This window comes from Centroberyx gerrardi, chromosome 1 (assembly GCF_048128805.1).
Source record: "Centroberyx gerrardi isolate f3 chromosome 1, fCenGer3.hap1.cur.20231027, whole genome shotgun sequence".
NCBI classification, from domain to species: Eukaryota; Metazoa; Chordata; class Actinopteri; order Beryciformes; family Berycidae; genus Centroberyx; species Centroberyx gerrardi.
In genome coordinates this window covers 28,336,134-28,357,057 of record NC_135997.1, presented here as the reverse complement: position 1 = coordinate 28,357,057, position 20,924 = coordinate 28,336,134, and the positions used below count along the sequence as shown (strand labels likewise).

At 42.5% G+C, this 20,924-nt stretch overlaps 1 protein-coding gene across 1 annotated transcript; it reads left to right on the top strand.

Annotated features, from left to right (window-relative positions):
- Window positions 1-4,177: 4,177 nt before the first annotated feature.
- sv2ba (synaptic vesicle glycoprotein 2Ba) lies at window positions 4,178-19,363 on the top strand. Its single transcript, XM_071897347.1, has 12 exons — window positions 4,178-4,652; window positions 8,573-8,753; window positions 11,545-11,696; window positions 12,555-12,688; window positions 13,380-13,469; window positions 15,351-15,464; window positions 15,825-15,913; window positions 16,078-16,242; window positions 17,059-17,192; window positions 17,733-17,933; window positions 18,075-18,234; window positions 19,180-19,363. Exons 1-12 carry the CDS (start codon window positions 4,178-4,180, stop codon window positions 19,361-19,363), a joined length of 2,079 nt encoding a protein of 692 aa, XP_071753448.1.
- Window positions 19,364-20,924: the final 1,561 nt, after the last annotated feature.

Genomic DNA, 20,924 nt, shown 5'->3' with positions numbered 1-20,924 from the left:
ACTAGAGCTCCTTGACTTTTAAACACCGAGCCACACTCCGAGGAAGCCGGATCATGACCTATTCAAACCCGGCGCAGACATAAATGCTGATGTGACGTCTGAATTATGGGCGGGGGGAGTTGACACATTCATAAACACAAATGCAGATCGATAAGTTAGAAGAGGTGGAGGAGAGAGAGAGAGGGAGAGAGAGAGAGAGAGAGAGAGACAGAGAAAGAGAGAGAGACAGACCAACAGAAAGAGAGAGTACAGGCGGCCTAACAGTTATGTAAGTGCCAGCTGGACAAGTGAGGGCGATGCAGCGGGATGATGAAGGGCAATGCTGCCTTTCTCACTGAGACTGAGCATCCATTCTCTCTCTCTCTCTCTCTCTCTCTCTCTGTCTTGAATCAGTCATGTATTATTCACATTGCTGGAGGAAACAACAAAACTAAAAAATAGCTTGAGATGTTCTCATGATCATGATCACACTGTAGGACTGCAGCTCCTCTTACTCCTGGTGCAGAAACTGATTAAGGCATAAATGTTCCCTTTACTGTTTGGGAATTCAACATCACGTGTCTGGTTGTGTTTTTATTCAAGAGCAGCAAATGGATTTCAGCACTTCAATCCAGACTGCACCGCCGCTGTCAGCTCCCTCTGTGAGTTTCATGGTGAAACAATAATCTGAGGCACCAAGGGCAGAATGAAATATCTGCAGTCTTAATCTGGATTAAATTACAGTGCTCATCATCCTCATCATTATGGATTCAAACCAGACCAGTCCAATCCAGACCAAACAAACACATGCAAACCAGACCAGTCCAATCCAGACCAAACAAACACAGACCAGACCAGTCCAATCCAGACCAAACAAACACATGTAAACCAGACCAGTCCAATCCAGACCAAACAAACACAGACCAGACCAAACAAAAACAGACCACCAGTCCAATCCAGACCAAACAAAACCATACTTGACAAGATCAAACCAGACCAAACCCAAACCAAACCAAACCAGACCAGACAAGACCAGACCAGACCGGACCTGACCAAACACTCACCTTTTCTGTTGCTGGTTTTTGTTGGCTACTTGTTCCTGGATCAGTGCAGTTTGCACAGGAATTGAGAGGTTTGGCTCTAAACATTTACATTTCAATTTGAATTCACTGTAAAACGTAATGTCCATTTGACACCTACTCTTACAAAATGACATAAAGCAAAAAATAAAACTTATGGTACTTATGGTATGGCAGTTTCAGAGGCTTTTCCATCCTGAAAAGAATAAAATTCTGGAGGAAACACTTGATACTTGTAATTTGTTGGGAAATATTAAATTGGCATAAAAATTGTTTAATTTAAAGGTATTGAATACTGGCACAAAATAGCTTCAATCCAAAAATATCAGTATCAGTAAAAAATAATTTTGGTCAAACCCTAGTAGTTAACTTAAGTCCTTGTTTGACAAAATGCTAACACACAAACTGATTCCTTTAGATTTTAGAGATATTCTAGGAATAATAGTACTGGACAAAATGGATGATTAAATCAATGCTTTGTTTCCCCCTAATGGTTCTCATTTAAATTTCAAAAATACAGATGAACACATCCTCTAAAATGTTACTCATTTTGAAGTAAAAATCTTAAAGGTGCTACATGTTGAACATCAATAGATCATTGTCAAATTAACAATGATACCTTAGTATAAATACCGTAAACAGATGAGACCATGGTCGAGACAATTGGTATCCTCCATTACACACCAGTAGCATTGTTAGTAGCCTACTGGTGTTTCTCAAAATTAAGACCACATTTCCCATAAATTCTGTTGCTTCCTGTCACAAAGAGGATGTAGCTCCTTGCCCCTCTCCCTCCCTGGTGTCTTTCACTTTACTGAAGAGGATAAACATGTTGGAAGTGATTTCACTCTTTCCAACATCTGCCATTGCCAGAAACTCTGAGAGCTTTAGCTCTGTTTGCTCTGAAAGAACAGTGTCCTCTTACTGTTTCACGCTGTAAAGCAATCCAGCAGATTTCCCACCAAATCTGACCCGGTGGCGCACAACTTCCTGGCGATGGTCTCATTTTTTTATGGTAATTACGTTAACGTCTCAAAATGAATGTGGTCATGATTTATTGATGTTAAAATGCTACATATTGCACCTTTAAAGTGGCTAATTACTTCATTAATCTTCCACAACATGTTTTAATGTCATGACAGTGAAAGAACAGGTTCAAATGGTGGATATGAGGAGTTCGCCCAGCAGTGTGTCAGGCTGTTAGATGGGTTACAGTGGTCAGTGGTGACGGCCCTGTAGGCGACAGTAATCGCTGCCTGGGAGGATTAGAGCCTTCAGCGTGGCACCAGCCTAGAGGTTAGAGGAGCAGGCTTGTGACCAGAAGGTTGCTGGTTTGAATCCAGAAGCCAGCCCAGAAGATCCGGGTGTGGAATGTGAATGAGAAACACTCTCCCATCCCATCAAGGGTACTACTGCTGAGGTGCACTGAGGACTGTGGTTGTACTGGGCAGCTCCCAGTATGAATGTGAAGCAGGTTGAGGTTGAAATAAAAGAATAAAAGGAGCTTCCTGGGTTCACTGTCAGGAAGTCACCAGTTTGACAGGGTGACTCTGAAATTTGAAGTTCAGTTCACGTGCTTTGTGTTTTCTTCTGCTATGCTGCTGGGATGTTACGGAGGATCCAGCCTGTAAAAGTGTCATAATTTTGTGAAATTATTACCCAAGTTACTTATGGTCCTTCATAAAGCACCAAACTAAATGATCTGGGCTTCATTTAATTACATTTCTTAGCACTGCTCTATCATCCCTGATCATTTTAGGGTCACAGGAATATTTGTTCCATCTAGTCAGGGGGCTTTGACCTCTGACCCTTGACCTCCTTACTATTGGTTGCTTGTAATGTTGGTGTTCTAGGAATTGAAGCTTATTCTACTGTCATTCTATATACAGTAAGAGAGTCAGCTAAATGCCTAAAATGCAATTTAAATAGTGTTCCTATGTTGGTGACTATGGTGCGTATTCTGCACTCACACAATATGAGCTCAAACCCTCGATAGCTTCCACAGAGTCTCTCCATCAGCTCAGTTTGTGTTTGCACTGTCAAAATAAAGAAGGATGTGAATGTGTCGTCATTACAGCAGTGTTATGTGATAGATCAAAATGGCGTCAGAGCAGTGTGCTGTATTCCTGTTGGAGCCGGTGAGACGATGAGATTATCTGGTTGTGTGGAAAGCCAGGCTGCCAACATGGGAGACTGGGAGTCCTGAGCTGCTCTTTCCTGCCTAACATCCCTTTTGCAATACTGACTATACTAATAATAATAATCTTTATTTATATAGAACTTTTTAAAATGCAGTTACAAAGCGCTTTACAAAAAAGTAAAGGAAAAACAAAGAAAAAACACATAAAATCAACAGCAAAAGCAACCAAAGTAAGGTAACAAATATAAAAACAAGGCTAGAAACATAAAAGCAAACCATAACAGGGAAGTCAAAAGCAATTAATAAAATATCATGTACTATACTTACTTAGGATATATCCTATGTATGTCATGTGCTCATATACTTTCTTAGGTTTTTGTGGTTTTCGTGAGTTTTTCCTTGTCCTTAGTTGGAGTTCTAAGGTGGGGAGGTGCTGTTTTCATTTATTGTTTTCATAATATGGGTTGTGTGAAGCCCATTGAGACTGTAACTGTGATTAAGAGCTAAACAAATTAATTTGACTTGACTAGACTAGACTAGACTTGACTTAACTTAACTTTCTTGACAGGTCACAAACCGTCCCACCTGTTGCATAGCAATGTACTAAAGTTCCCTCTGTTCCTACATTCTCCTTTACTGTTATGGGGCATTGCGCTGACATATGTACAATTCCATGTGTGACCGGTGTTCCCTGTGTTGCAGGTTCAGCGTGCAGCTCAGTGCAGACCAGGGAAGGTAAGGCTCTTTCACTGCAGCTGTTGAGGCCTTATCCCGAGAACTAGACTCCTCAGAGGACAGAGCCACCGACAAACTGCAGTGTCCTGCTGGCGCCTGGAGCACAGGAGGCCACGGCGGCACCTACAGCAACACAAGGAGCCCGGTGAGGATTATGCCATTATAGCCGACGACTCGAGCTTCCTCAGCGTACGACGGCTACGGTGCTAAGTCAGTCCCGCTCCTCTTACACCCGGCAGGAACCATGGACGACCCCTACCAGAACAACGTGACCCAGCAGGTGACCGAGGGCGGAGAGTACACCTACACCCAGGAGGGAGGCGGCCAGGACGGCTACCCCTACCAGACGGACTACCCGCCGCAGGAGGAGGACGCCGCCAGCGACGACACCGAGGGCCACGATGAGGACGACCAGATGTACGAGGGGGAGTACCAGGGCATCCCGCACCCCGACGAGATCAAGGAGGCGCGGCGGGCGGCGCGGATGGAGGCCAGGAGGAAGGCCCGCATGGCCACCCAGCAGGAGGAGGTGGACGACCTGCCGGAGCAGTACGAGAGCATAATGGAGGAATGCGGACACGGACGCTTCCAGTGGATGCTGTTCGTGGTGCTGGGCCTGGCGCTGATGGCCGACGGCGTGGACGGCTTCGTGGTGGGCTTCGTCCTGCCCAGCGCCGAGAAGGACATGTGCATATCCAACGCCGACAAGGGAATGCTGGGTAAGTGACGGTCGAGATAGAAGGGGGGGGGGAAAGGAGGAGTCACTGAAACTTTCATAGACCTGGTACTTTCGTAGATCACTGTGTGGTCGTCATACAGACAACTGCCACAGTGTCAGTTCTTCTCCTCTTTTTTTCCCAAAACCAAGATGGAGTTATGGACAGAGAGATGTAAAAAATACATCTAGAGGCTGATATTTAGCCTGTCCAAATTTTGCTCTGTTGATGCTTTAGGGTATAAAGGAAAGATCAAGATGATTCAATATGTGAAGTGCTTCATGTCAAGGAGGGAGATATCGACCAAGGAGATATCGACCATTTGAAAAAATGACATCTTACAAAATAATTTCTAGCATGAAAATAAGCGTACCACAGCTTACTATTAAAGTTAGCAGTGATTTTAAGATTTCTACTTTCAAACAAGCTCTGGTTTGAGGATGGAATAATGTTTGAAAAATGGCTTTGGCAAGCAAGATTTTTTCCAAAATAGATATACAGCCTTTTGGCATGAAAGCCTTAATTTCCTCTAGACAGTATATCACCCAGCCACTGGGACAAATTAGAGGAGAAGGCCTGGAACATTCCGGCAAATGCCAAAATACAGGAAACACCAACATAGAGCATTTGCTCAACACAAGCCACCTGAACAGCTTCAATGTGCCTTGGCATTGATTCTACAATGTCTGATACGCTATAGGAGGGATGCCACACCCTAAGCATGATGGGATGTTGATTGATTAGTTATCTTAGAAACCAAATATGTACGGAAGCACCTGCTTTCAGTATATTGAGTATATCGTATATTAAGTGTATATTAAGTGTTTTCTTTATTGTGGCAGCCTGCTAGCTTCACTAGTTCCTAAGCATCATACCTTATCATACCTATCATACCAAAAAAGGTCAAAACAATTTGTATGCAGAGTAGAACTTATTTGGAAAGATGCCTTGTAAAATGTCTCTGGAAACTCTCCCTGAGTTTCAGTGGAGACAACTAAACTGCAAATTAAAGTCAGTCTTGATCCACCTGCAGTATCTCTCGCCTTATTTCCCAGGCCTAGCGTGTAGCTAGGCGATGTGGCAGCTTGCACATCGCTCATTACATCGTAACAACAGGCTCCTGGGATGAGGCATTGTAAGAGATTGATGAGGAACCCAGTGCTGATCGTATTCAGTGTGTGTTCCCAAGCTAATACGGAGCATGTTGTACCAGTCAGAGAGCTCGGCGGCCTGCAGCGCCTGCTGTAGAGCTGTCAGATAGACTTGAGGCCCCTGACAGCCGGGTGGAAGCGGGACGAAGGCCTGTCGAAAATAAAATCACAGCGTCTGTTTGTGCAGAGGAGGAGAGGAAGACTGATCGGTGGCTGAGCATATGAACTAGTTCTACAGAATGATCCTATTTGATTCATGCTCATGCGCTCTGTTCACCAGAGACATGGGAGCAGAAATGTGTTTCATAACCTTAGCCATGGACAGCACAAAGACTACTAAACTTTGTGTTACAAAGAGGAGGATGGTTGGTCCACACACCTTTTATAGTATTTTCACGCTTTCATCTGATGAGGAAAAGTGGAGACAGAGACACAGAAGAGAAAGTTCTGGCAGGTTTTAACCCCAGGCCAGTCGGGGATGTGGTTCCAGAGAGAGATTTAACCACACAACTATCCCAGGAACACAAAACTGATAAACCTGCACTGTAAAGGTGTTGCTATTGCATCTCTATACATGCATACATATGATGCTTACCTGGTGCTAGATATGAAAGTGGTAATCCACAACATCTTTGATGCTAAGAGTTCATTGCTGTGGTGTTTCTGCACTGCTCTTCCCAGAGATCACCTGTCAATCAAACAGTGTGTCCAGTACTGTGACGTCTTTCTCCATTTTCTGTTGATGCAGTTTGAGTTTCTGTAGGTGGCGCTCTTTTCTTTGTCTGTTCAGCCATGGTGGCTATCACTGCTCATGCTAACTACCCAGTTCTTCTTCTGTTTATTCCAAACAAACAATACATAAAACGCATCACTTCCTGTGTGTCAGAGGATTTTTCCCAGCAAAGACCTACCAGACACCGGCTGTTTAGAACAGCAAAGGTAAAAGCTTTCATGAACTGACTGTAGGTTGAATCACTGTTGTGTTATATCAAGCAGTGATAGGGAGTAGCAGAACTGACATTTATTTATATGTAAATATAGCAGATTATTACTTTAAGGCTTTTACTCCAAAATGCTATGCAGCCTGGTGTTCACTGATCAGTATTCAAAAAGTACAGGTAGTTAGATGCTCTAAAATCTTAATCTGTTTTTTAAGTAAAGGGCTCAAGTCTGCTAATAACATCAATAATATTCAATAGCGAGTTTTATTTTCATGCCAGCTTGTCATTTTTTTAAATTTTGATTTCTCATTTTGGGAATGAACCCCTTCATATTTTAAAAAAGATGACAGTATTCTACACACACTGAAAGGCCTCAGACCTGCTTCATTATGTACATATTTAATGCATCTCTTTAGGTCATTAATAGATCAACTGGGCTGAACAATGCATGGTCTGACAGGGTCTGCCGGCTGTCACTGTGTGGTAGGATACTACAGTGAGAGACCAGCATTGGTTTGGGAGAAACCCTTGTCTAGGTTTTCCTCTAATCACTAGGCCACCCTGCCACCCTGTAGTCTTGTATTCATTTAAAAGACACTTCCTATATTTATTTAAAAAGCAGTCTAGTGTATTAAAAACAGTATCTTACTGCATGGCTGTACTGTTTTTAAAAGGAAGGTCACTGAATATTCCATATGTTGCCTTAAGCAACAACAGGGCTGAGACATTAACTAACACTTTAGCCTTGAATGTTGGTCTCCTGGTGTCCTGACTGAGTGAGTGACAGCTCTCCGGCTGAATGGAGGGTGAGGGAGGGATGTGCAGCTTGGCGTGTGGAGCGCCGGAGCGTTTGGACAGTCTAGTAATCCACAGGGGAGGTGCACACTATGGCTCCACGTGCCGGTAAGCTGCTTAGGTCCTCTGTAATTAGGGCTGTGTGTAGTAAAAACACAGAGCAGGAGGGGAAGTATGGACCAGGAGGCCGAGCATACTGCTGGCTACCTGCAGAGGCTGACCGGCTACCACAGGGTTGTAGGTTTGGGTCTAAAGACATGCATGTCAGGTGGATTGGAGACTCTAAATTGCCCATAGGTATGAATATAAGTGTCTGTCTATCTGTGTTCGCCCTGTGATGGACTGGCGACCTCTCCAGGGAGTCTCCCTGCCTTCTGCCCAATGCATGCTGGGATAGGCTCCAGCCCTGTATGACCCTGAATAGGAATAAGCGGGTAAAGACAATGAATGAATGGTGCAGTCAGTGATAAAGCATGATAAGGGATAAGAAAGCACAAAAAAGAAGAAATGCAATGACTAATTTGTGCAGGTCTTATAAAACATGTCACCTTAACACCTCAACAAAACAACAAAAACATCCGGATGACAGCAGAGACAGCTGGAATAGATAACAGACTCTAAATGCCAACAGGAGGAATATGGTGGGAAGTGGTAGAACAACAGTAAGATCCATGAAATCACAAGGGAACTAAAAATAAATGAAAATAGCCCGATATGAAATCATAGGGGAGGTGAATGTGGTGGTTATCATGACCCTTACTTTTCTGTTATGTCATTATTCGAGGTACATTATTATTATTCTAAGGACATTTCTAGGTACATTATAATGACACACTTCTAAGCATTCATTACCTTCAGTCATACAGAGCTAAATCATAGTGGAAAGTGTGATGGTCGCTCTATTTACCTTCGTTCATGGAAAGGTAAAGTGAGCCCCCTTGTGGAGACCAGACAACACACTCATCCATGGATTCAGCAGCAGAACAGATGTGTGAGTATGTGTTTTACATGCCTATATATGTGTGTGTGTTTGCAGGTCTGCTGGTGTACGTGGCCATGATGGTGGGGGCGTTGGTGTGGGGGGGCCTGTCCGATAAGATGGGGAGGAGGAAGTGTCTGATCTACGTCCTGACCATCGACCTGGTCTTCTCCTTCCTATCCTGCTTCGCCCAGGGCTACGGCTTCTTCCTCTTCTTCAGGTTCTGCTCCGGCTTCGGGTGAGACGCACACATTTACATTTAACACCAGATGACAACAGCTTCACAGGCTGGATCCTCTAGATTTTAGAGGTTTTTAATGATGAAGCCTAACCCTAACCCTTCTTCCCCCAAAATGAATATAGAACATTTTGAAAAAAAAATGTTGTACCTCACCTTCATTTGCATTTGAAGAGATTTGTTCCTGAATGAGATGCCCGCCATTTGAAAAAAAGTGACACCTACTGTCTAAAAACAAATTATGCTCCTTTTTAAATAGTAGGTAACTTAAGGCCTTGGTCGACAAGCTGATAATGCTTTAAGAGACTGGATGCTCTCTATTTTAGAGATATTGTATTGAAGGATGAACTTCAGATAATGATTTTGTTTTTTTTTGTTTTTTTCAAAATGCATATATAGCAGTTTGGAAACAAACTGGAAACAAACATTTACATTGTGCAAGCCAGGAGATAAAGACAATATGATTCAAGCAGACCAATCAGCTCACTAAAGCTTTACATTCCTCATCAATTTTACACATTTACACTTCTTTTAGCTGAGATCGCCAACAGGGCATTTAGTAAGAAAAGTAAGGAACTGAATCGTGTTTTAAACCTATCACATAGCTAAATGATTACAGCCTGCTATACAGACATTGATTTGTCATGTTAGTAGCCTACTTTATGACAAGCAGCCGGAAATCATTGAAGGTTCCTTGGGCTATATGGGAAATTTCATTTATTATTTAATTTACATTGTATCTTTTGTTATTGAAAAACAGTGATAGGTCATTAGTTTCCTTTCAGTTCAGTTAAGCAGCTCTCACTGGGACTCAGTTTGGCACCCTGGTATGTAGTCCTTGTACAAGTCCCTGTTTATACTGCATGTTTTTGAACTACTGCTGCACTTTGGCTCCATCCCCAAGTGTTTGGAAAAGTCAAGTTTTGCTCTCTTTCCAGCTGTCAGAAGTTACACAATGGTGTGGTTGAGAGACACAAGAGTTCTGGGTTACATTACACTGATTTGGTTCAAATATATACTGTATAACTCTCCCGAAAGAGCTGTGATGGCTACTACTGTACCTGCTGTCATGTGCAGCAGGCCAGCAACACACCACATTCCCACATTGTTAAATCAAACTCAAAGTCACACTTCTTTTGATACTGCAGGTACTTGCGCTGCACTGAGCACGCACAGACCTGAAATATTCATGTCACAGCTTTCGCCAAGCCAAGAAACACAAAGTCCCCAAAATAAAACATTCAGCTGTTGCCGATTTACAACGATGATGAGCCCCACGTTAGTCATAAAAACACATCTGCGGAGGAACTGTGCCCATTTTGCTGGCTTCACAAAACACAAAGAACAGGCAGACTCCAGTTCAGTCACACACCCTGTCTAATTGTTTGTACATTTCTTGTTATAAAAAAAAAAAGGAAAATCTCCCAGAACGGCGGCGCTTGCCTTGATGTTCAACACATGTCTGTTCAAATCAGGGAAAATGTCAGTGAAATGTTCTGGTGTAAAAGTGTAAACATGAGCAACGATTGTCATGTGGAGGGTCTGGGGTATCATCAGGCTGAGATGCATAGATAGATAGATATCATTTTATTTATGTGTCACTCCTCAACGTACAGGTCAAACAGAGCAACAAACACAGTACCCCAATAAAAAAGGAGGTTGAGGACCACTCGTTTAGAGTTATGAGACAGGCTAAAAATAATACACATAAAAAAATACTAGAATATATATATATACATATGTATATACATACAGTATATACATACACACAAATATACACACACATAAGTACATACACTCGTACAGATACATTGATACACATATACATACATACACACACACGAAAAATAGAGGTCATATTACACACACACAAACATGCATGTCATGTACTGATGATGTTGTAGGTTGGAGTCCGTTTTGGTGATGTTTTTACTTGAACTGAAGGTGTACACGGGCCTCAGTATTAACTAATAACTCATTCCAATGAGTAACAAATTATAGGTCTGGAGTTTGGTCAAGCCACTGGCAGGACTACAAATGTGTTTTATGAAATCTATAAATCTGTTTTATGAAAGAAGATCTCAAAGCTATGAGTGAGAGAAACAACAGTAACACAAAGAGCGCAATGATTTTTTTGCTGTGCTCATTATATCCTTCCCCCCCTGACCAAGACTATCAGCCAGCTGTAGCCATAAAACTTTCACTCTCATGAGATGAACAATTTCTAACTTGGAGGGCCCTCAGACTGTAAACTGCAAGTTAAAACATCCCTGGCTTTTAACCATAACCTTACCGTAACTATCTGCTCTGGTCAGTCCCAGCATCATATTGAACTACAAACATATTGACCTTACACAGAGGGTCAAAAGGCTAAAACAGACCAAGCATCAAGGAGCAACCAAAATTGCATGACCTCAGGACCCATGATAACATTTCAAAAATACAAGTTGACCAGTTGATCATCAACCTGACAATAAGGCTATTTTTACAGAATTCTGAAAAAGAAAACATACAATAAAACAGAAAAAACTCCTTACATTTACATTGTTGTCATTGTTGTAAATTGTCATTTATCTGATGCTTTTCCAATGAGCTCAACAGTAGAATAAACTCCTAAATCACCAACATTACGAGCAACCGGTAGTAAGGAGGTCAAGGGTCAGAGGTCACACCACCCAGACTATATTCCTGTGACCCTAGACTGATCATGGATGATAGACAAATGTTTATTACGGAAATAAGAGTCAATGAGAAGCAATAGAAATGAATTTTTTTGTGGTTCCTCCTCCAGAATCGGCGGCTCCATCCCGATAGTGTACACCTACTTCACCGAGTTCCTGCAGATGGATAAGCGTGGCGAACATCTGAGCTGGCTCTGCATGTTCTGGATGCTGGGAGGCCTGTATGCCTCCTTCACCGCCTGGGGCATCATCCCTCACTACGGTAACACACACACATACACCACACACACATACTATATATACATACACATATCAAGGCACAAAAACATTCATGCACACACTCAGGGGACAGAGACAAAATGTAATTCATTTTATGTTTGATATCACTGAAACTCATTTTATCTTAATGAGACTCACTTAAGGAACATTTTCGAAGGCTTTTGTCTCATTTGACGTGTTAGGCCAGCTCCTCCCAGTCTGCATGACCAGCAGGATGTGAAAGTGAAAAGACTCCTACACTCTAAAAAAATAAAAGAACCATGAAAAACCTTTAGGGTAGCTTCAGACTGCAAATGCAGAAGGTTCCCAGAAGTCCTTAATTAAGAGTTCATAAACCCTGACAGTACTTCAGACCCCTAACATGGGGATTCTTCTACAAACCCTTTAGGGGTCTGTTCATTTAATGAGGAGCCCTAAGGTGCTCCCTTTGGACGTAAGGATAATCCCCAATGGTGCTGGGAGTCATTCTGGTCCAGGACATTAAGCTGTGGCTCGGTCTGCTTCTCAGCTCTTCATTATGCTTGCTCATATGTCTTGTCTTAAGAAGCTCTCCCAACAATCACTTCTTAAAAATGAATAATTCACATAAAAATAAAGCAAACTGAAAACCATGGCACTATCAGGAATTGAAAAATTATTCTGTGTGGGTCCAAACCTGGCCCAACTTGTCAGTCTCAAGCAATGTTTTGAATACAAATGACACATCCAAAGTGGAAAAGTTAGTGCATATAAGAAAAGTTTTGTAGGGACATTTGACTGAATTGGAAACTGAATTTTAAGTTACAAAGATGGGTTTTCAAAATATTCCTGTGCAGCTCATGGGTTTGCTGTTGTGTTGCAGGCTGGGGCTTCGCCATCGGCACAGAGTTCCAGCTCCACAGCTGGAGGCTGTTTATTCTGGTGTGTATCTTCCCTGCCCTGGCCGCGCTGGTCGGAGTCATCTTCATGCCGGAGAGCCCACGATTCCTCCTGGAGGTAAGACACTGGAAATGAGGTTGCCAGTTCAAATCCACCCCCTCCCTCAGCATCCACTGTCAGGTACGCTTGAACACGTAACCTGAAGGCTGGGGCTGGAAAACAGCATGGAGCTCAGGATGAACAGGATAGATACTAGTTGTAAGTTCCCTTTCCTAATATTCGTTATGTCGGTGTACACTATTAAGCATCAAGTTGTGATTGGTTAAAAATGATGAGTCATGAGGCACCACAGCGACATCCCACCGCTGTGCTAGGTAGCGAGGGGCTGCTAAGGCGTCAGCGGGACAGCACCCACCCATGTTTCTCATCCAGGATATTGTCAGCAGTTTAACCACCTGTGGTATTGTGTGTGTATGTTACAGCCGGGCTTCTCAACAGACCCCCAAATAGACACACATTATGGCCCCCGCACCCCCATTTGATCAGATGTAGTCCCAGGGACCTTATGGGAACATTATCGTTGCTTTTTATTTAGTACTGAGTTGAAATGACTACACTGTATATGGGGAGATAATAGCGGTGAGAGTGACATGATTTGAATATTCATTCTTACACATTATGTAATTTGGGTAATTTCTATTAAATTAAATCCTAGTGAAATTAAACTACTGCATATCTTGCTGGAGACCCCCTGAAACCCCTTCAAGGACCCCTCGAACCCTCTAAAGAAAGCCTGTGTGTGTTTCAGAATGCCAGACATGACGAGGCGTGGATGATCCTGCGACAGGTCCACGACACCAACTGGAAGGCCAAGGGAGAGCCGGAGAGAGTCTTCACTGTGAGTCTCTATTCACAACAACACTGCCGTTCTGCTCCATCACCGAGTGTCAAATATCCATCTTAACAAGCCGTTAACAAAATAAAATGAAGGAGATATAACAGGAGTCTGTGTTACAACTGGTGCAGGGCAGATTAAAGGGGATAATATGGGAATTGAGCTTAAAGGATGAGGCTGGTGTTTTTTAATGCATTGCTTACCGTCAACAAATCCTATGAAAATAACAAAATCAGCAATTTTCTTTTTTTCTTTTGCCAGCAAGTCTCGTCCATGTAGCCGATGCCCAATGCAGCCATGTCCCAGCAGCCATAGAACTCCATTGTATTAAAAAAACGATTAAAAACACGTCAAAGAGCCATGCCGTTGCTCTGGGCAACATATTTCATCATCACGATGCACCGGGCCAGCCGACTTTTTCCTCAAACAACTTAATAAGCCGGCTGTAAACATGTTTGCGATGTCAGGAAAGTAGTTCCGTAGCACCGAAAGTAGCCCCCGGCGTAATGAAGAATTTGTTCCCATTTGAATTTCATTTGGTAATAACTACAACAGTCTGACTTTTCGTGGTAACAGTTAGCGATTTTTAAAATTGAAACTATGTCTTTGTGAGCTATATTTCAAGGTTTTTAGCTTACAATTGGAGCCAATGATTTCCGGGTTGACGGCTAAAAACGGTACGTGGGAAGTCAGAAAGTAACGGGAGTAGAGCAAACGCATTGTTGATTTTGTTATTTTCATAGGATTTGTTGACGGTAAGCAATGCATTAAAAAACACCAGCCTTAATCTTTAAGACCTCTGAATCAAAATACCTCTCCAATTTTAGGAAGCACTTTCCTATTCCATGAAAAAGTGAGAAAGACAGCTCATATGCTGCTACTTAGTCTCTCAGTGACCGGGCATATATGCCGACTTCCGCTGTCAGACAAGCAATCTTCTACCCAGCATGATCACAGCTTGAGCCCATTCAGTGCATGGTGAGGGAAGCGTGTCCTTCAAGGTGGAGGAATCTCTCAATACACTTGTGCATGAGACGCCAAAACTTGGTGAGGTTCTGGGACTGGTAGCATGAACTTACATAGGAACACATAAGTGCATAGAAGCTCTGTTTAGTTACATAGGAGCTCCGTTTGCGTTTCTTATTCACCGTTTCAACACAGCTGATATTGAACCAGATGGAGCTCGTCAAGTCACATGGTCAGAGCAACAGGTGTAGCTCATTATTAGGAGTCACAAGAGTTAATCAGGCAATCATAACAGTCTCAAAATGAAAGATTACAAGTGACAGAATACATAATTAAGGAAAATATGCAAAAAGAAAAAAAACAAGGTAACAAATGTGTACACCGTATACACAAAAGACGCTCTTATACATCAATTCAGTGGACATCATAAACACCGACAATAGTAATAATGAGCTCCACCTGTTGCTCCGACCATGTGACTTGATGAGCTCCACCTGTTTCAATATCAGCGCAAATGTTACAGTGACAGATAACATGATGAAGACAGCTTGCCTGTTGAAACGCTGAATAAAATATGCAAATGAAGCTTTGATTGTGCGGCATTCCTTCCCATGTCATTTTGGAAGCTGGCCCATAAACACTGTTCAGAATCTTGAATTGAATTAATCTGGTGTGAATTTCTGTTGACATTTTCTTAGGATGTTTGCCCACGCTTCTTCTGAAAAGGAAATATTCAAGCCATTTACTTTTTATTAAAGAAGAACAAGTGGAAAAAAACAAGTGCCAGTATTTTGAAATAAGGCCGATCACTCCACTAATAATAACAATGCTGGTAATGATAATGATGATGATGATGATGATGATGATGATGATGATGATGATGCTGATGATGATGACGGCCCCCTCCTCCCTGTCAAGGTGACCAATATCAACACCCCCAAGGCCCAGGACGACGAGTTCATAGAGATCCAGAGTGACACCGGCACCGCCTTCCAGCGCTGGACCATCAGACACATGACCATGCTGCAGCAGGTCAGCCAGTCACACCTACACAATAGAACACAATAGAATAGACTTTACTGAAACACAGGATGTAATGTTATCTTCCCAGTGTTACCCAATACTTTCTAACCTCGCTATTGGTCTCAACAACAAGGCTAATGGGGAAAAAACATCCCTCACATCATTGAACCGCCAATTTCAGGAAAATGGGGGAATTTAGGCATACAGGGTGACAGAGTGGTAATGATAATGATAATCATATATTGTATTTATTATTTAATGTGGAAAAAACCCTCATGAGTCATAAGATGAAGACAGTATGGTGTGTGACGTCTGTCTTATAGCTAATGTCTGTCTTTCTGTCTGTCTGTCTGTCTGTCTGTCTTCCAGGTGATGGCCAACATGATGTCGTTGTCGGCTCCAGAGCTCAGACTGCAGGGCCTCTTCCTGGTTGTCATCTGGTTCTGCCTGGCCTTCAGGTAGCAACAGCCATTTAGTATTTAACTATTTAGCCTGTAGGCCCACATGGAGAGGTGAGACTTAAAGTTTTTTAACAGTTTTTCCGGTGATTAAAGTCTAAAATCTCTCGTCTTTGTGTCTGTCTGTCTGTGTGTGTGTGTGTGTGTGTGTGTGTGTGTGTCAGCTACCACGGGTTGGGAGTGTGGTTCCCTGATATGATCAAGTACATGCAGTACGAGGAGTACGAGGCCAAGGTGCGGGTGTTCCACCGAGAGCGGGTGGAACGGTTCCACTTCAACTTCTCCCTGGTCAACCAGATCCACCGCGAGGGAGAGTACATCCACGACAAGTAGGTTCCCTCAGCACCCTCTACACCTTATACTGACAAATGTGTTGTGAATCATGTCCAATCAGTTGCATTGGCCACAAGTGCACTCCAATAGAGACAACTCAGGGGCTTTCAAAGGGTTATTGGATGCACCTTAACTCAAGGGATGAATACTCATTTTTAATTTATTTGTAACAATTTGTAAATAAATAAACCCACTTTGACATTAGGGGTTATTGTGTAAAGATCAGTGACAAAAATTCCATTTTGAATCCAGGCTGTTAAACCACAAATGTGCAGAAGTAAAGGGGGTTGAATACTCTCTGAAGGCACTGTATGTATTGTATAGAGTATAGTACATTTACTAATACACAGGATCAAACAGCACAAGGGATAGTTACATTGGCTCCCATGCATAAGTAAATGTGCTGTTCTATTCATTCATTCATTCATTCATAGTTAAAGTGATGTTTTGTAAAAACCTCAGTAGGAACCACTTTCTTGTTATGTTGAAAATCAAGTATATAAATTGTATTTAGGGTACAAGAAGAATGAAGACCTAAGTAATATGGATTTGTTCTGTGTCCTGGTTCTAAGTTTTAAAGAAGCAAGCAGAAAAAGTTTCTTGTTTGCAGTTATTTAAAACCAAGAGCGTGGGTAACAAAATGCCTAAGGTGGTATGAATGTTCTATTCAACTGAATAAACCTTTACATTTTATTAATGTCAAATTGGAAAAAAAAAAATACTTCAGAAGTTGAGCCTTCTCTTTAAAGTCATAATTCACCGGTTGTTCATGTTTCTCTTTGATGTGTTTTTTTTTTGTCTCCTTTATTTAGGTTTGCAAACATAGAGATTAAGTCTGTGAAGTTTGAGGATTCGCTGTTTGAGAACTGCTACTTTGAGGACATCAAGTCCACCAACACCTTCTTTGAGAATTGCACCATCAAAAACACTGTCTTCTATAACACAGGTACCACATGGGATTGGTAATAAATGATCATAACAAAATTTGCACAGCACTTTTGCACTGCTGGCTCCGTTAAGGCCCGGAGTTCACTAAAGCCAAGTCATTAGTGGTATGAAATATAGTATATCAAAAGAAATTTGATTCACAAAATGACTTGCAAAGTCATACAAAAATATTCACAAGAGGGAGATTTTTTCTTGTGTCAATAGCGAGATCCCATAAGGCTTGCTCCTCAGCTTTAATCTAATGTGATTCTATTTCTTCCAACTTCATCCACGATCAGTCTAGAGAACAGTGGATATTTGTTCCATCTATTGTCTGGGTGCTGTGACCTCTGACCTTTGACCTCCTATTGGTTGCTTGTAATGTTGGTGATCTAGGAATTTAAGCTTATTCTACTGTTGCAAGTCGCTCTGGATAAGAGAGTTTCCAGGTCTCTCTGAAGTTGATGCCACAGAGAGGATAAGAGCGTCGGCCCCAGTGTAAAATGTAAACACATAAATGTAAGAGTGAATCTCTCTCCCTTCCCTCCGTACTCTCCAGACCTCTGGCACGAAAAGTTCAAAGACTGTCGAATGGAGAACACCACCTTCCTCCACCCGAAGAAAGGCTGCCACCTTAACTTCCAGGAGGAGAACGACATCGTCATCTACATGGTCAGCTTCCTGGGCAGCTTAGCCGTGTTGCCCGGCAACATCATCTCAGCGCTCTTCATGGACAAGATAGGAAGGATCAGAATTATAGGTGAGATCAGATGCAGAGAGCGTGTCTGTTGTCAGATCTGTTTCAGTGTATCATCATCTGTCAAACTTCCATCTCTCTGTCTCTCTCTCGCTCTCTCTCTCTCTCTCTCTCTCTCTCTCTCGCTCTCTCTCTCTCCTGTAGGAGGGTCAATGCTGGCCTCCTCTGCCTGTACCTTCCTGTTGCTGTTGAGTTTCAGTCAGGGAGCTGTAATCTGCTGGCAGTGTCTGTTCTATGGCGTCAGCGTGGCGGCGTGGAACGGCCTGGAGGTCATTTCTGTAGAGCTCTACCCCTCGGCTAAAAGGTACAGTCCAACTTTACCCCTCCGGTGCTGTGGTCCAACTTTACCCCTCGGCTAAAAGGAAATCTTCACCACATACTGTGCAGCAAGAATCAGCCGGATGAAGACGGGCTCCTCCTTGAGAATATACAAAACAGATACATGTGAAAAACAGACCCTGATGTTTGTTTTCTAAAGCAACTCAGGATGTCTCAGAGACAGACCACTCCAAGTCCAACAAATCCAATAAATAGCCTTGTATGGTAGAGAAATATGGACATGTGTAAGTTTGGTCATGTCTGGATTTGCACATACATGTAGTCGCATTTGGATTCAAGATGCAAGTAAATCTAAACGATGTGCAGTGACATCTTGAGGCTACGCTAGAGCAAGCATTGCTAAATTGAGCCTTTGTAGGAACAAGACTATGATGAGTAAACATGAAGATATTTCCCTGTTAAATTGATTTGAGCATGAAAAATTGAGTAAAAAGAGCAAGACAAATGGATTTGTTCTTTCAAAACCCTTTTCAATTACATTATAAACTTGCATTTTGCGTACGCAGACTTTTCAGTGTGTCAGTGGTTCAATCCCTGTCAAAACAAAATGAATGTGTGTGAACTGTAATTTGCAAGCAAGGATGGAGGTGGGAGCTAGAAGAGAGGAGAATTCTGATTCTGTTTCTTTTAACCAATCAATTGTCTTTCATTGACCAGCATGCCACCTACTGGCCGGCAGTATTCGTTTTGCCTGCACATAGTTGGACCTTTTGCCTTTTTACAATGTCTTTCTATAATTTCCTTTGTACCGCCCCTTTCCTATTCTTGAGACAGATAGCAGTGCCCCAGGGAGAAATTTGTTTTGCACTGTCAATACATTTTTCATTTCTGCGTCTCATCCTCACCCATTTATTCTCCAGATAGCCATCTAAACCCATGCCACCTCATCTTTCTCTCTGTGTCTCTGCAGAGGGACGGCGTTCGGTATCCTGAACGGGATCTGTAAGTTTGCGGCCATCATCGGCAGCTTCATCTTCGCCGCCTTCATCGGCGTCACTAAGATCATCCCCATCTTCCTGGCCTTCGCCGCCCTCGTCTGCGGAGGTCTGCTGGCTCTCAAGCTGCCCGAAACCCGGGAGAAAGTCCTCTCTTGAAAAGCCAAACTCCTGCAGCCTCCAGGCCAAAAAAACACAGTATAGCTATGTGTAAAAGTTTGGAAAGTACTGGGTTAAGTTGAGAGAGAGAGAGAGAGAGGGAGAGAGAGGGAGGGAGGGACGGCCATGCTATCTGAGCTGTATGTGTGTGTGTGTGTGTGAAAGAGCAGAGAGGCTGAGTCATGGTTATATGATCTTAAAAATCTGTCTGGTTGCCTATGTAAACCTCTGGTTGCCCTCCGCACCCTCTGTTAGCCACTCAGGCTGCCCCACTATTTCTGTCGCAACATGTGAAAATGTGTGTTTGTTATTCTTTAAATGTCTACCCCCCCTCCCCACGCACACACACACACACACACACACACACATTGCACATACATGCATGCATGCACCCAGTGTAGCAAATTTTATGTTTGAGGTTTGTGTAAAAGAAAGATTAATACAAGAGATGAGAACTATGTCTAATGTACTTGAAAGGTAATGTAGTTCATGGTACCATGTTGTGCTTTGATTTAAATCTCTGGTTGAAGAAAAAAGGAAGGTGAGGGGACTGACAGTCACAATTTGAATTTGAACGCTGTTGTATTCACAGCCGAGGCTCAGCAGCAGTGTAACCACTGGAGGAGACTTCTCACTCATCCACCAAGTCTTTGTTTATTCCACACTGCCCCTTGGTCTCTATGGTCGATAGTTTGTTCTGCTTTAGTTCACATGTGGTCGCTTGGTTCGTCTTCTCTAGGTCTACTCCTGGATCGATCATTTTATTAAGTGTGGAATGTATTTCCTGATCGAATCCGGTCCCGTTTCTCAGTGTTGATCCAAACCCGACCCGAGCGCCAGACTGGATTCTCCTTCTGTTTCTGTCGTCTTGACTCTGAGCCATAGTGTCCGTCCTTAACTGTAGCGCTGTGTTCTAGCTAGTGATAACGTAGAGTCTGAGTCTTGTCTGTCAAATCTTGCCATGACAAAATGTAAGGAATTGTTCTGTTCTGTTTGTTTATTCATCTGTTTTTTCTAAAAAAGAATGATATAAAACTGTGAGTTTAGATATTTTGATATTATGCTCTCTTTTTGACGTTCTGGTGAAGAACAGTGTTACAGAACCTGCTGCATTTCTGACAACATGTATCAAGATTTCTAAGGAGCACGTTACTTTTTTTTGGCATGACTGAGCTGTGTGTGTGTGTGGCTGTTCTCCACATGTCTATATATTTACTAAACACTATAGCCTGACTACCAATATTGTATTTGCTGTTGTACATACTTTAGACACGTGTATATTAGTTGTAAAATAGTAGCTCCAACATGACTGGAATAAATCCTTCAGCTGTATGAACAGGATGTATTAATGTGAGGGCGTACAGTCCGATTCCCTGGTTGATAGATAGATAGATGCAAAATGGGGTGCAATGAAGGAAACAATCAAAGCAGCATCACGATTGTGAAGATAAGCCCCTTCTTTCTAAACTTTGAATGTTAGTTAACTACTAAGTGGCTACCGTATGTGTCAGTAGTAGTAATGGGAGTTTCTGATTTGATTTAATGTGATTTGACAACTTGG